This window comes from Python bivittatus, unplaced genomic scaffold (assembly GCF_059951505.1).
Source record: "Python bivittatus isolate LINGU-HERP-01145 unplaced genomic scaffold, Pbiv_v1 ctg000050_np1212, whole genome shotgun sequence".
NCBI lineage: Eukaryota > Metazoa > Chordata > Lepidosauria > Squamata > Pythonidae > Python > Python bivittatus.
The window spans coordinates 9652894-9668769 of NW_028277033.1; the positions used below are offsets into that span (position 1 = coordinate 9652894).

General features: G+C 39.2%; 1 protein-coding gene across 1 annotated transcript in view; it reads left to right on the plus strand.

The window, feature by feature from the left end:
• GRID1 (glutamate ionotropic receptor delta type subunit 1) overlaps window positions 1-15876 on the plus strand; it is a 622604-nt gene that overhangs the window by 384432 nt on the left and 222296 nt on the right. Inside the window, exon 4 of the mRNA XM_088130223.1 lies at window positions 6206-6411. Coding sequence (XP_087986349.1) covers window positions 6206-6411 — 206 coding nt within the window. The remainder of the gene's footprint in view (window positions 1-6205; window positions 6412-15876) is intronic.

A 15876-nucleotide genomic window follows, 5' to 3' on the forward strand; every position in this document is an offset into this window, starting at 1 on the left:
TCTTCTGTATATTTTCTATCCCCACCCTTTCCCCTGAAGTGGAAAAGGTTAAGTTCATATCATTTCCTTCCTGCTTATTTTGTTCATTTTAATATGTCCCCTCTTCCAGATAAATCCCCCGCCCCATGCATAAGAATTTCAGTTTTTGCAATGAAATTTGCTATCAGACTTTAGTCAATTAGAACCCATTTTGCATGTGAAAAAAACACAATTATCATCCCAAAATAACTGGAGTATAACTCATACCCTAGGTTAATAAATGTACACACCTACAAACATTTTCAGTAAGACTTCTCCAGTACAAGAAGGGCTTAATGTGTCTTTAGTGTGAATAAAACCACCTCGCCCCACAATAAATCTTGGGTAAGCAATGCATTGAATTCACATGAAATTGTATCTTCACTTCCCTGAACTGGAAAATTGCCAGGGACGGTTTCCCAGGCCACAGGAGGGGAAACAATATTTTGAGTAAATTGGCTTCAATGCTGTTATGCTGATCCCGTGACTAGACCACTCACATGAGCCATTGCTGGTGGAAATGTTGCTGTTTGTAGAAATCAGCTCTGATTTCCTTTTGGAGGCCAAAGCCTGGGCTGGGAATTAGAAAGGATGTGTTCTGAAACTGGGGATCCCAGTCTGCTCTCAGCTGCTTGTACCCTGTAAAAATAACCTGTCTTCTAAATTCTCACTTGTATTTATTAGTTTGCCTGTTTAATAATAATCAAATTAGTACAGCAAACCCGCCTGAGGATTTTATTCTCTGATAAAATCTCCATGGCCCAAGAGATTTCTCTTTCTGTGCATGATGACAAAGGGGTTCAGGAGGTCTAATCAGCTAAAACTGGTCTCTTTCCTTTGCCTCCTGCTGAATGCTATTGGCTATGCTTTGGGGAGGAAGATCCCTGGATATTGCTTGTTTGGAAAGGCATCAGCTCTTTAAGGCATCTGCAGAAACTCAATCAGCCGAAAGAGGTCACAGCTTCTCTAAGGATCTTGACTTTTTTGACCCCATCCTGCAGACACCTCTGCTAACAGTGTAATTCCTCTGTTTGGTTCAAGTCAACAAGAAGAAACTATTTTCTTGAGCACCTCTAAATTCTGAATCAAGTTGTAAGGGAGACTGCTTTTTCTGTGTACTGAATAATTCTGGCATTTGCAGAATGGTGAGAAAAATCTGTGCTGCTTTAAAAAGTTGCCCTAAGCGCTTCAAAGGGAGGGGTGCGGGAATGGTTTCTCTGCAAGACTAGATGGATTGCAATGGATTGATGGAATCCGCTGCTTCCACCGGTCACATCAGTGGATAAAATCATTTGGTCTGTTTTTTGTATTCTGAACCAACATTGAGAATGGTGTCTGGAGGATGTTAAAGTCTATCACAGTGTTATGGTAGTGTTAATGTCTTTTAAAACTTTCACATGCTAGCTGCTAACATGCACACACAAACACACACTAACAGCTACAGCAGAGGCAATTACTGGAAGGTGTTGGAAATAGAAAAAGAAAGGCAGACCCAGGAAAGTACAAATAGATCAATAATGTCTGCAAAAGCAGCTGTAGGAGAACCCTTGGAAAATCATACATTGCCTTTGTTTATAAGGCTAGTTGACCAGGATCAAGTTTTCCCCTTCTTCAGTGCAAACTGACCAGTGGCACTCAAAGTGGTAGGACCAGGGATAGGTTTGGGTTGTCATCATCTAGCCAACCTTGGCTGACCTTGAAAAAAGCAAAGCAGGCACTTTAATATGACTACAGCAAAATATTAAGCAGTCTTTACTATCAAGTCCAAAGTTCAACCATGATTCCCTAAGAAGCTTTCCTGGTGATCAAATAGTCAAGATATGTGGATTGTAATACTTGATAAGAGGTAAGAATTACCAGCAAAGATCTGTACCTTATCAGTAGAAAGTGTGTTTCTGGAGTTGGGTAGGCATTTCTTCAATAAAAAGACTTAAGCGTTTGTTGAAGTGAGGTGCTGATTTCCAGGGAATGGAAGCTTGCCATCTCAGTTTTTTTCCCCTTCGAAGTTCTTCCTTCTAACTAGGAAGAAAAGCCAAACTTATCAGTGAAGGACCAACTTGGGGGCATTTGAGTGCAAATGAAGAGAGGCCTCTGAAGTCCACGTCGACATATGACTGTTTTGCTCATAGGCACCCATGGAGGGGATAATATGATGACATCTCAGTCTACCTATGTCATGACACACATGCCATTTTTCTCACCTTGTTGTGGCTTTTAATGGACACTGATGGTTTTGCTCAGAAAAAAATATTCAGAAAATTGGCAAGCCGAAGCATTTTCCATACCTTTCCCCCCGAGATTATACCTCCTCTCTGTCTCCTTCTTTCACAGTATTTAGCCTGTCCCATTCCTAGTGGGCAAAATATATCAAGGCAAGATACAAGAGGGTTAAATAAACTTCCACTGATTTACTTTGTCGTCCTAGTTATTTATCAGGTCCCTTGGTTGCTTACAATTTTAAAAAATGGCTGCAAAGCTCAGGCTGTTTTATGGAATCACATAGGAAATGGAGCCCTTTGTAATCAAACTTTGCCTTTGTTTTACAGTGATAGGACCAGACGGCTTTTTAAAAATATATCTTAAATCTTCAAATCAGTTATTTATATTGGAAGTTGTCATGATCTAAAGTTAAGCTCCTTAGCTTACGTAAATCATGTCACAGGACCAAAAGGTAATAATGACACTCTTCGCTAGCCTGGAAAATTGGAGTCGTCCACTTGGACTAACAATAAATGCCAATAAGATAAAGTGTGATGAGTAACAGGTAAAGGTAAATACAGAGGCAGTGAGGTGGTGGAACAATCAAAATGTAATATGTACTGAGAAGAAATGACACCCTCTGATAATTCCCCCAAGGACAAGAGACACATAAGACAGATGCAAAAATGTAGCAATTTAAATGGGTACAAGCAGGATGTTTATCTCTAAGGTAAATATTTAACAAACTCTTGTACTTTGAGTGTCACCCAATGAGCTGGAAAGAAGTGCCGTAAATTTAACAATGAAAGTGAGATTTATTCAGAAGATGACACCAAGCATTTTTAATTCAAACGAAAGTAAGATACCAACAGAAGAGAATATGTGTAGCTCTGGGTTGAACTGTGGAGTCCTTGGGGTTCTCTGAGCTTGGTTGTTTTCTTGCAAATGTTTCGTTACCCAGCTAGGTAACATCTTCAGAAAGATGTAGTGATTAATTTTTATCACTGTAAAAACTCCGATAGTAGGCACTTCACAACTTCTGGAAAAAGAAAATGAAATCAACCATTTGTTTTATGTACATGGTGGGCAAGTCAGTTTTATTAAAATGAACAAAGAAGTTGGAGGAAGGATTAGCCTTCTTTCACTCGTCTGGGTAGAAGAGATGTCTTCTCCAAGAAGATTCTCTATGATTCTCGCAGCATTCTTGTTAGCAAATGCATTGAGAAGAATGGTTACAAGACTTCCAGCTACTGAATTATCTCCCATTCCCAACCAGTATAATTCCTTGTACATTAGGGCAGAGACATTCTGGTTTTCTTTCTGACCCTATGATCCAGGAGTTCTCTTCATTGATAATGGGGAAGGTTGAAACTCACTGCTTATTGAAAAGCCTCCTGAATCTTCATCAGTCCACAAACCAACCATTATAACCCCAAAGAAGAAATACTTGTCCATCTCATATTTATATGACCCTATAGTGGTGAAATATTTTGCTTCCCTGGGCTTCATGCCATGTATCTGATTTGAAGTGTTGAAAGATATCTTAAGTTTATGCTTGTCTCATGAATCAGATTAATTGCATGAGGAAGAGCAATTGTCCAGGAAACATCATTATTTCCAAGAGCAGATGAAGCAGAAGCTTCCAGATCTGGCTCGAAGGTTGTTGAAGTTGAAAGAGAAACCTGAAAACAGCTAGTATCTAATCGAAGAGCCGCTGAACTTGCCTCCATCAGACTTCAAGATGGAACAATCTAGAATACTCCAAGTCCCTGAGAATGTAGATGTATGTATGAGGACAACCAGAGGAGGAGCCTGCAAGTTCAGCTTAAGGAGGAAAAAGATAAAAACTCAAACTGCCTGGAATTACTCAGAACAAGCTGTAACAGAGAAAGGTCAAGAGAAGCTCCAGCTATAAAAACTTCTTGAAAAACCCAAGTCATGCTGCTTAAATCCAATCTTCATAAATTCTTTCTCCTTGAAGATACTGTTATCAGCTTACCTTGGCATTTGGACTGTTTTACAGTTTATGTTCCTGATTTATATCCTGTTTTCTCTTGCTCCACTTGTGTGAACTTCTGACTTTCTTCAGACAGTTTACAGACTTCTCTGTACCCTTTTTGGCATTTGTTTGTGAAACGTGAACAACAAAATCAGACTTTGAGTGCAAGAGTTCCTAAGCTTGGTTTTGGGCATTGTAACCTGCACACAAATGATGGGTACTCATCATCACAGATTCATAATTTAGGCTTGTAGATTAAGAATGTTAACATTATTTTTTAGAACATATTTTCCTGTCATTCATGACTTTCTTGCCTTGAAATGTTGTGAGTCTTGGATTTTCATTTAAATATGTGTTCTTTTTTAAGCAAAGATAAACTACTTCCCTTCTAAATAACAAACACTGAAGTTCAAAAGTTAATGCACCGCCCCCCCCTCCACACACACACTTCAAACAGTCTGTTTGCTTCTAATATTGTAGCTTTCCCAACAACAGGTTAGGGGAAAATACAATTTATTCTAAAAGGTGTTCTTCATACACCTTTCTTTATTCCATTTTTAGAACAAGCTTTGGAATTTGAAAAAGAAAAATACGAGATCAACAGCATATATTTTAGCTAGTGAAATTCACCCATGCTGTTTTTATTAATACTTCAATGTGTATAGAAAATAGTTGTGAGTGTGATCAGAGTTCTCAAGCATTTAATTGATGATACTGTAATTCTCTGCATATTCTTGCTAACCAGTTGGGCTTTTTGAAGTCTGTAGTTCCAAGCATAATGAAACCCATAGTGAGGCTAGATTTAACCCATGGAGCTTCAAATCCCAACATGTTGCAGCTTTGAAAATCCCTGTTTCCTCCTATTTAAAAGCAGTAGCAGAAACCTGGAACATAATCCCTGGTCTTCTTTTGTTTGGAATTACCTCCTCATGCACCTAGCTGTAGCGATTGCCTTTTTAAAAGGAGTGCTGGCCATGTGTGACTGCTGTAACAATGAATGCACTTCAGGGCTTAGGCATACTAATTCAGGATGATAGAAGCCACAATCCTATATGGTTGTATGGACAAGCACAATTGAAAACAGCCTGTGTTGTTTTGAGGAACTTCAGCATGAAGGAAAAGGCTGGGAAGATGCCACAAAACCACCCTTTTCAACAAGACTCCTGTGGCTAGAGGCATGCACACCGCAGCTCTCAAATTTCTTGAGGGTAGGTCTGTTTGGGGCTGGCAGTGTTGCAACAAGAACTGATAGACTTTGGTTACTTCCCTTGTGCCCAAATGCTGAAGCTCCAAGGGTTTCTCTGCTTTCGCTAAAATATAATTTTTCAACGCTAACTCTAAGCATGCTGGAAAAGAATCCCTGGTTTTTATCTCTGGTCTGGCACTGAGATGCTGTTGTGGTTTGACAACCACAGGGTCTCGCAGGGGAATATCTCTGTGATACAAGCTGCATTTTAGCTGTCCGCAGAGATATAACTAAGGGGCATGGATTCCTCGCCACTCTTGTTTGCAGGGAATGCTCACTGAAATGAAATTAACTTTGCCAAGTGTGCTGATGGCATACAGTAGAAGATACCTCTATGTGAGCCAGTGATGCTCAGCGAGAACCTATCAAGCAGTACGCCTATTTTTCGTACATTGTTTCCCAAATGGCATTGAGCTTGAGGCTACCATCAGAAAGAATGAAGGGCAGATTCTGGGTGGAGGGGAAACAAGGGAAGAAGTACGGACTTCATGTGGGACTTTGTGGCTCCTGCTGCTGTGAGTTCTCTTTTGTCTTCTACTTCAGGAATGCCAAGGGTTACCTTTACACGAGGGGTTTCCAGAGAGGTTTGGATCAGGTCCGCAAGTTACCTATTCAGAGTAAATTCTCTGTGACAAGCCTGAGGACATCTCTGTTGTCTGACCTTTGTCATTGTTTTTTCTTTTCTGGGGGCTATGCTCTTCTTTTAAAAGACCAAAAGAGTGATTTCTGTTTCTCTTTGGCAGATATTCGTGGTCTACAAGGATTTCTGGATCAGGCTTCAAAGCTAGGACTTGATGTGTCTTTACAAAAAGTAGACAGAAACATCAGCAGGGTTTTTGCCAACCTTTTTACTTCGATGAAAACCGAAGAGCTGAACCGTTACCGAGATACGTTACGAAGAGCAATCTTGCTTCTGAGTCCAAGGGGAGCACAAACATTTATCAATGAGGTTAGTACTTTCTTTCTGGAATCTTCTGAGGTGAGGTCTTAACTGAAAGCAAAAATAGAAGTGATGATAGGTCATCTCTACTTCCACAGTTAAGACTTGGTTTCTGGTTGGGTATTGATAAATCATCTGCTGTGGACATTTTTTTTTTTTTAAATCAAATGTAGTCTTGGGAACTTGGAGAAGCACTTATATCCAGGGAGTTATTATCCAGTATCACCTAAGCAGGTTTCCAGTCACATCTTGAGTTTCCTCCTCTCTTTATGATGTTCCTCACCATTCTGGTAGCTTTAGGGCTGCAAAGATAAGGAAAAACCTATCTGCTATCCATGTCCACATGACTGATGGATGAACACAATAGGAGCAATTATGGGATGTGATCAACTTAATTGGAAAATGGTTCCATGCTTTCCCTTATTTAAGTCTCGACTGTATTCATGCTAACTGAGTTGGGTCTGCCTTCTTGGGTAAAGTCTACGTAACGTTCATCATCATTGTGTTTTTAGATCTGAGTCTCACAAGTTTGATGTGGTAGGCAAAGAAGCGTGTGTGATTTGAAATGGATGGATATTTCATATTTTTTTTAGTGAATCTGATTTACTCCTGTGAGAACTAGAAAAGCAATTTCTAGACAAATTAATATTTTAATGAATGTTATCATTTATAAATGAATATATGTTTGTGTGTGTGTGTGTGTGTATTGGCAGGGAGTATCAGCTAATTAATCTTAAAATAGAATTATGGAGAACAGTTAGTTGCTCTTTTTGAGATGATGGGAATAATTATGGAAGTTCATGAAACAGAATAGGGTCAGAGAGCAGAAAACTGTCTAAATACATACTTCTTTTTTAGTTTCTGCTCTGCTACTTTGTGTAATATTACATTTTGTATCTATGTAACAGATTTTACTTGCATTTTTATTCTGCAGGTATAACTGTTTAATAACAGTTTAGTTACTACTACCATGTGGAATAATGTTCCAATTTATTGTTTTTTCCCTCTCTTTCATTTTAATGAAATAGATTTTGAGCAACTTGAAAAATCAAAACAGAGTTCACAGAATGCAATATGTCTGATACTTAGGGGATTCAATCTTAATTTTCCTTATTTATCCTTCTATTGCTTATCAAATGTGATGCCTTGTTGTAGTTTACCAGTGCCTGAACTTGTATTTAACATTTTATTTTTTAACTTTAATTTAGCTATTGATGGTTGCCTTGTTCATTGTGCCTGCAGAATGCAGACTGTTGCTTTTTTATTATTTTCTTTCCTGGAGAGAATATGAAATGACTTTCTGTTGCTTTTTTCCTATATGTCTTTTTTATTATTTCCCAGTCTCTCCTACAACCCAAGTCTACTTTTTTTATGTGTAATGGTTTGTATGTATTTGTTTTTTTAATTGTTGTATGCCGCCCAGAGTCACCTTGTGTGAGATGGGCGGCTATATAAATATGATACATACATACATACATACATAAAATCTGAATCTGCTTAGCTTTTTAAGATCAGATATGTAGTTTACTGTAGAACAGAGGCACCTAAGCGGGAACATCACTGAGTGTCTCAGTCAAGAATGGCATGGAGAAAGTAGTCAGGGAGAAGGTTTGCGCCTCCCCTTGAAACAGCAGAACCAGGGATCACCCAAAGAACTCGTTAAAAGGAAATTAGAACAGACAAAAGAAAGCATTGCTTCATAATGTTCATTGCACCATTAACCTCTGGAATCCATTATCCCCAAATATGGAAAGAGCCACTAATTTAGGTGGCTTTAAATATCTCGAGGGAGGACCAGTCTAGTGGTCTTGAAGACTCAGGGTTACCTCTGAGTTGAGGGAAGCCTATCTCTAAATAACAGTGGTAAGGGAGCAATAGTCGGAGAGGGCGTGTCTCCATGTCTTGCTTTTGTGAGAGGAACTGGATGTCCTTTTTGAGAAAATGCTGCACTAAATTGGGATTTATCCTGATCTTGCAGGCCTGCATTTTTAAGTTCTTGTGTGGGCACTGACTGGGTCCAAGGGACATAGCAAGCATCTTGAGGAAACCAGTGGTTTTCATTGTTGAGGAATCACATTCCTTTCTTTAAGGAGGTCCAGCTTGCCTCCAACCACAACTCTTGTTCTTCCTTCACATGGGGCATTTGTTGAATCTTTCTGCTGCACCGTGCAAACAGACAATATGCTCTGGAATACGAACTTTGTTTGACTGCATGAGGTTTGAGAACTTATGAGAGCTGTGCAAGGTATCTTTCTGGAAACCGTGTTCTCCGTTGTCTTACTGAAGGGCCCTGGATTTGCTTCTGTGCCGTCACTAAATTCTACCATCCTTGGTTGAAAACATCTATCCGAGTGGTTGACATCATTTCAGCTAATTTAAGGTTTTCCAGGGTGCTTTGAAATTGCTTCTTTATATATTTGTGGTCTCCAACGAGTCAAAGGATGCTCTTATGATTTGGCTTTCAGGCTTGCTGAAAAGAACATGGCTGAATCAGGGACTGTGCTATATTTCTATTCACTCCAGTAGCAATATTTCATTATGTGCTTTCCAACTGCTCACCTCTGAAATGCATAACTTCTGCTAATATTCAGGTTTGCCATTCACATGTTGGAAAGGCAATAGCCCTGCAGGATGTGAAGTTTAAGGGGTAATGCACTAAATTATCATGCTGCTCAGACCATCCCCAGAGAAAAAGTGCTATTACAGGAATTATTAGGCTAATGATCCTGATATTTTTCCAGATCCCTGCAGGAATATAAGTCTGGGCTGAATTAAGCAGTAATTTGTTCAAAAATCTTCTGTTACTGAATCTTGATTGATTCAGCAAAGCTTTAGGAAAGGAAAGTTGAATAATGGAAGTATGTAATCTTTTTAGAGGCTCTATGCCTTTGAAATATGCTAAAGGGAATAATTTGGCAATCATATGGGCCATATGGAAGCTAGCAGGTTACTTAACTTTATACTATTTATGAACCCATGAGCCACCTGCACACTATTACAATCACTAGGGGAATGAAATACAGCATTTTCAGTTGGGTTAAAGTGTGGCATTTGAGATCAAATGGATTTTTAATAAGTTTTGGAAGAAAAAGAGATATTGTCCCATTCTTGTGAGGTCTGAGTGACCTGGTTCAATTTCTATCATACTGTCAAGGCCAGGGGGCTATTCTGCAGAAATGGGTTCTAGGCAGAATGTCCTTTTGGTATAATGTATCTTTTGTCTTTGAAAGACCGTAAGGCTCTTGATGGTATCAGCACTAGAGCTGTTCAGAGAAAGAACGCAACCAGAACCTAAAATGGGGATTGTGTAAGAGCCAGACAACTGCAAAAGGTTAATAGGTAACTCATCTTTAAACCATCCAGATCCTAACTGGGAAATTGCTCTCTTTTGCCATGGGGAGCTAAGTGAGAAGGCTGGAGGCTACACACCTTCTGCTATGAATCTCTGCTTAGTTTTATTGTCACCTCTGCTTCTAGAGTCTTAGAAATGGGGAAAAATCTGGGGCTGGAGGATGTGACTGATCGAGAGGCGTTGGTCTGTGATGCTGGAATTGTGATTAGTGTGTTTCTGAAGAGTAGCTCCACGATTTCAGTGGCATGTTAATTTGGTCCTGACATTTAATTTAACCTTTAAGATTTCAAATATTTAAAATGAGAATAAAATAAAAATTGGGATAAAATGGCCTTTATGTATTCCATTAAATTCACTTTTAATATATGTGCATTTTTCTTCTCCATCAAAATACCCTGCAAGACCAATACACAAGTCTAAAGTAAAATAAAATCCAGAGAACTGAACAAGTATTAGTGTAACCTAGAACTGAGTTCACATATGACACTAAGCCATAGTTGGCTGGGTTTGAACAACACGGTAAGATGGAAATCATTGTTGAATGGGAACATAATGGCACCCCAAGCCAAACCCTGACAAAGCATGTTATGGCTTAATATGTATGAAACACTGTAACTTTTCCTTCGTCTAATTAATTGCAATGGAATTAAGTATTGAATCACAGCTCTGTTGACCTGAAAAGTCACCCACAATGGTTTTTGTACCCATCTGCTGGCATTGCCTGACACCTTGTGTAATATGTGCTGGTCTCTTGGTCTCTGCCAGAGCAAGGAGCAAAAGAATCGTGCTGTAGCTTGATATTCATCAGAGTGTTCTCCCTGGTAATATAAGTGGAGTAGCTTTGGAGAAACACAAATACTTTCTTGACTAGAAGGTCAGCAGCTTGGCAGGAGAATGCAGTAGGATATGACCCATTTACAGCTTGGACGAGAAGCACAGTTCAGTTCTGAAGCTTCCTTAACTCAAGGAAGATCAGCAGTTAAACGCAAGATCTGCATCCCGCATTGGGTACCTAACTCAGGGCCAACGTTTGTGTACTGCTGAGTCAGTCCTTCAGGTAGCCTACCAATTTCACTCAACCTCTACTGTCTGTTTCCATTTGTGTTCTATTTCTTACACTTAAGCTCAGTCTAATTCAGTTATGGGCTTCCCTCCGTTTTCTGGGTATGTGGCCACAATCTTGGAACTGCTTGTGGTAGGTCCCTTAGAGTGTAACATTTAGGAGTTCTTGACCCCGAGCCAGGGGTTTCTTCCTTGATGATAAGCTGGAAGCCTCAGGCGTTGCAGTGAAAGGTTTCAGTTTAACACACATCTATCTTCTTTCCCCTCAGTTCCCTTCTCTGTGCATGTCTCTTTCTCCATATTTGTTGTAGTCTTCAGGTTGGTCAGCGAAACCTTGTTTTTAAGAACTTTGTTTAAAATTCTGTTTTTTGCAGCCAAAATTGTTGGCTCATTTGGACACATGTGGGTTTGCAGATGTGTAAACATTGGCATGTGTTATTTTTAATGGAATAAATGCAAAACAAGCTGCAGGTGTGAAAGTCAGAAATATCTGGCTATGCATTTACTTTTTTTCCACGTCAGTGGCAACAGACATCTCAGCAGATCTATCCATGATTTATTATGTCTTAAAGTAATACTTCAAGGATGGATTCTGAAATCTTGATGCAATGTAACCAGATTATGAAGATGTCTGTATGAAGCGGAAAGCTCTCAACTTTTTATAGAGAGTGTGCCAACTGTGCTACAGCGTGTTTGCATCAAAAATGCATATTCATAGGCTATTTATGGTTCTTCAACATCTACAGTTCTGTTTCTGGGCAGGCAGTGGCAATTTTCAGGAAAGTGACAAATGTCCAGATTCCACTTTTGCAGTGAATCAGGCGCTGACGTTCAATCAGGAGGGAAATGAGCCTCAGACTGGGGCTCTTTATAGAAGCACAACATTCAGAAATCTAGTCAGACAGAGTTTTCTGGGCATGGAGGGTGGTGGGAAAACCCTTTGCACCCTGGAACTTTTGCTGGGATTGTTTTCCTCCTACACAGTATTAAAAAGGGTTGTCTTGCATTCTTCACCTTCCGCCCCAAATTAGGAAATAAAAAAAGTTTGTGCTCTGCCAAGGATTGATTGAAAAACTCCTGATGATGTCACAGCCTTGCCCACATGGTTTTCTTGACACAATTGTTATAGTTTCCCACTGCCTTTTCCAGGTTGGTGGGTTGTCTTCCCCACCAACCCCCAATTTCCCTTCTGTCTGATGGGATTTTATGGCAGTGCCCATTCAAGTACTAGTCACCTCCGACCCTATTTAGCTTTCGTCCAGAAGAGGAATGGGCATTTTCCTCCTAAGGTTGATTGAAAGGAGAATTTTACATTAGGCATAAGATAATTTGCCAACTTAGAGCTAGGTACGGTTTTGGGGGGTTGAGTTTACTGACTTAAATGAGTTCCCAAATTAAATGGCTTAATCAGGAGATGAACATTGGTGATATTGTCCGATGAATGAAGACTATCTGAGTTCACTCAGAGTAGGAATGCCACATCTGGGCTGCAATAATTCACATCACCATTAGGCCGCAGGAAAGAGATACAGTAAACATTGATCCCTTGGTGCCATCTAGTGGTCTTCTGGAAGTTGGCATCATCTATTTTATTTACATTTATTAATGTTTACCCCACTGCAATCCCAGGAGATTGTTGGTGGGGTTCACTAAAATACCCACAGTCTAGTTATGCCTAGACAAAATCTGAAAAGATTTTAGATATTTAAAGTAATAAATTGAGTCATGTGACTAATATCTCCATTATTATTATTACTTTTAAAAATCTGTTTAATTCCTTTTGAATTTCTGAAGAAATTCAACAGAAGACTGATGGTCAGACACTGATGATGATCCCAGTGCCCTATAGCAAACTGGGTTTTTCAATCTAGTTTCACCCTACTGGTTTCAAATTATATCAGGCCAAGGCACTCACTTTCATATATGTATTTGTCATATTTATGTGCTTCCCTTTTTCCAGCCAAGATTTTCCACGTTTGTCCCCCATCCAATCTCTGACCAGCCATGTGGCTGGATCTTGGGTCTCCAGACCCTGACCTTGAATTCCAATATGTAATTGTATGTGTTTTGTAAATTGCTTTATTAAGCATTATTCTTTCTACTTAACCGAGAAAGTCATGCCTGTAATGATCCAGATGTTTGGCAGCCTTTTAAATTTAATAACAATTGGTTTTGAATGCAAAGGGCGAAATTGTGTCAGGTACTTAGAGCAATGACAATAAATAAAGCTGCACTTGAGATAAATTTATCTTTCATGTTAGATTCTCTAGTGGTTAGATTCTTTTGAATGCAGACAATCAAGTTAATCCAAACATATGTAAATTACAATTTTATTACTGTGCTGTAATCCTTTTTAATAGAGAATTTCCAAGTTATGTCGGAGTGCCTATGGAAAATACCACAGATAGGCTGATAATTCTGGCTGTTCAGTTAATCACTAACGATCTAAATCTTGTTTTTGCATGAGTAAATGATGTGACATTTGGGTTTATCCTGTGAATAGCTGGGGAGTGGGGCAGGAAAGTGCTGAGGGTAAAAAAGAGACCTGATCTTTTTCATTAAAGAGTCAGAACTGAACAGCAGGATTAGAGGTTTTGGTATTAATATTCTTAGAATTCTTCCATGGAGAAACTGGGTGTATTAGTACAGCATCCTTGAAAAGTCTCTTGAAATGTTACATTTCTTCTGCATCTGTCTCATTGTTGTGTAATATTACATTATATTGTGTAATATTCTGAGCGGGGTTGGAGTGTTGTAATTCTTAGGGCAAACGTGGTGTGTGTTTGTGTAGGGTTGTTTGGATAATATTTCCCCACAAAAGCTTAGGTTTCTAGTCGTTTGGAACCATTCACTGCCATCTTTCCCTGATCTGTTACTGGGCTGACATAATCTTTCCCCCTTTATTTATTTATTTAGGTGATTTCTGTGCCTGCTCCACTTGCAAACTGCAACTCTGGGTGGCTAACATAGAATTAAATCCCAAAACCAACAGAAATAAACCCACAACAACAATAAAAATCATACCCAAGGCAAAACCACAATCATATTCACATTCCCACCTTTATAGGTGGGCTATTTATGCACGGTTGTTTACATATTCAGAATAGGAAACTAGTGAACAAATGACTGAATGCCCTTTCAGCCTTTACTTTTTAATACTTCCTTTGATAGAAATAACAGCTTCCAAAGACCAAAGATTTTCAATAATATTCAAATCTGGGGACTCTGAAGACCCTTCTAAAACCTGTACCTTTTCTGTAAATACTTCATGATTGATCTGTAGTATATCTCAAGATCTTACATCTTGCTGAAATATCCAACCTCTTTGCAGCATAAATAGTGCAAATAGCCTTATCTTGTTTTATTGAAAATAAGTATTTAGTTGTAAAGCTACATTCCTTTCATAGCCATGCAGCACAGTTGAGGGGATTGGGACATATGATCTTGCCAGGAGGCTAATTAATTAGCTAGGCTTCCCCAGAGAAACAAGCTGGACCGGACAACGTTTGGAGTATGTGGCCATTCAGGTCTTGCTGACCAGTTGCTCCCAGAAGCCTCAAACAACATGGCATTGTAGTTCCTAGGGGGTGATGGGTTCTTCTCCTTTCTCTTGAGGTTGATGGGACCTGGAAGGGTTGCATGGCGAATGCTGTTGACAAGAAGTATGACAGCAACTAACTTACAACCATATTTCCTGAATAAAGGAACAATTTAGTCACTTTCAGAGAATTTCGGGGGGGGGGGGATAAAAATACTTTTTAAAATGTTTTTAATATTAATGTTTCTCCCTCTCCCCCCACCCAAAAACAGAGCAACACTTTTTCATTCAGTTGTGGCTTTTTTATTCGGTTGTATTTTTTATCACAGTATAGATTTCCCTTTTCCCTACTGTAGAATGCTGGTGCTCTTGATACTTTATGGGAATAACTGATTTATTTGGAGAGATGATTAGCCAGGTAATCCTTGTGCTTAAACATTGGTCCAATTCACAGGGTTTCCTTCCTTTCTCCCTTCCTGAAGGCATGGTATCGTATATACATTCTCCGCCATTTTATCTTCACCTTAAATCTGTAAAGGCGGTTGGGAGAAGAGTAAATAGTGGACTGAGTAAATCCAAGCCTCCCTTTTCATAGCTTACACTAAAACGTAGCATACAGTATTATCCTACGCAGCCTTAAGTTACATATGGAACGATCATCCTTCTGTTTAAGTTCAACTATAAATTCTTTTTTTCTGGGCAGATAATATATATCTGCGTGATATATATTATCATGAATTTCCATAAAAGGAAGGTTCGTATACCAAATTACAGGAGGCCTCCAATTTCTTCATGAAATGCATCAATTCTTTTTAAAATGTCAGCACTGGAATTACTGTGTAAATGGCAGTGAGTGTTTTTCAAACCGTGGCACGGTGAAATGTTATTTAATCATGGCGCACATAATGGGCGCTTTATGTGATTTAAGGCCAAGATTATATACTTAGAGATAAAATATCATAAACAATAAGAAACAATCTAAATTAACGTAGATGAAATGCAGACGAAACCCTTTAATAAGACAAAATACCTAAGAACGTGGAAGGCCCAAATATAAGCTAGAGTTTCTTCCTTGGAAAGGTAGATAAACCTAAAATATTTGCTGCAGGAAAAGCAACATGAAGTATTAATAAGCCGCCAGTAACACCTTCGTGTTTTTACCGGCCTGGAAATGAATGGACCTATTCTAACTCAGTACTATGAGCTTACATATCCAAGCTATGATGGTAATTAATGTAGATATATTTGGTTATTTATGTCCTCATTAATTTCACCGTGGACTATTAAAGTACCTCTCTCTGGGCTATGTTTGCAAACAGCTCAGAAACTGCAAATTCTGCAAACAGCTCAGGCAAACTGAGAAAGGTAACTGTGAACTTGCGTCATTGATCAGTGTCTGTTTCATCTTGGTTCTTATACCGCTGGGCCTAAGCCCAGCCGAAATCCCCGAGGTTTCTCCTAAAATTAAGCTGCCTTCCTTCTGCACAGCATCTCCGGTCTCCCTCAGGGGTCTCTCGTCTTG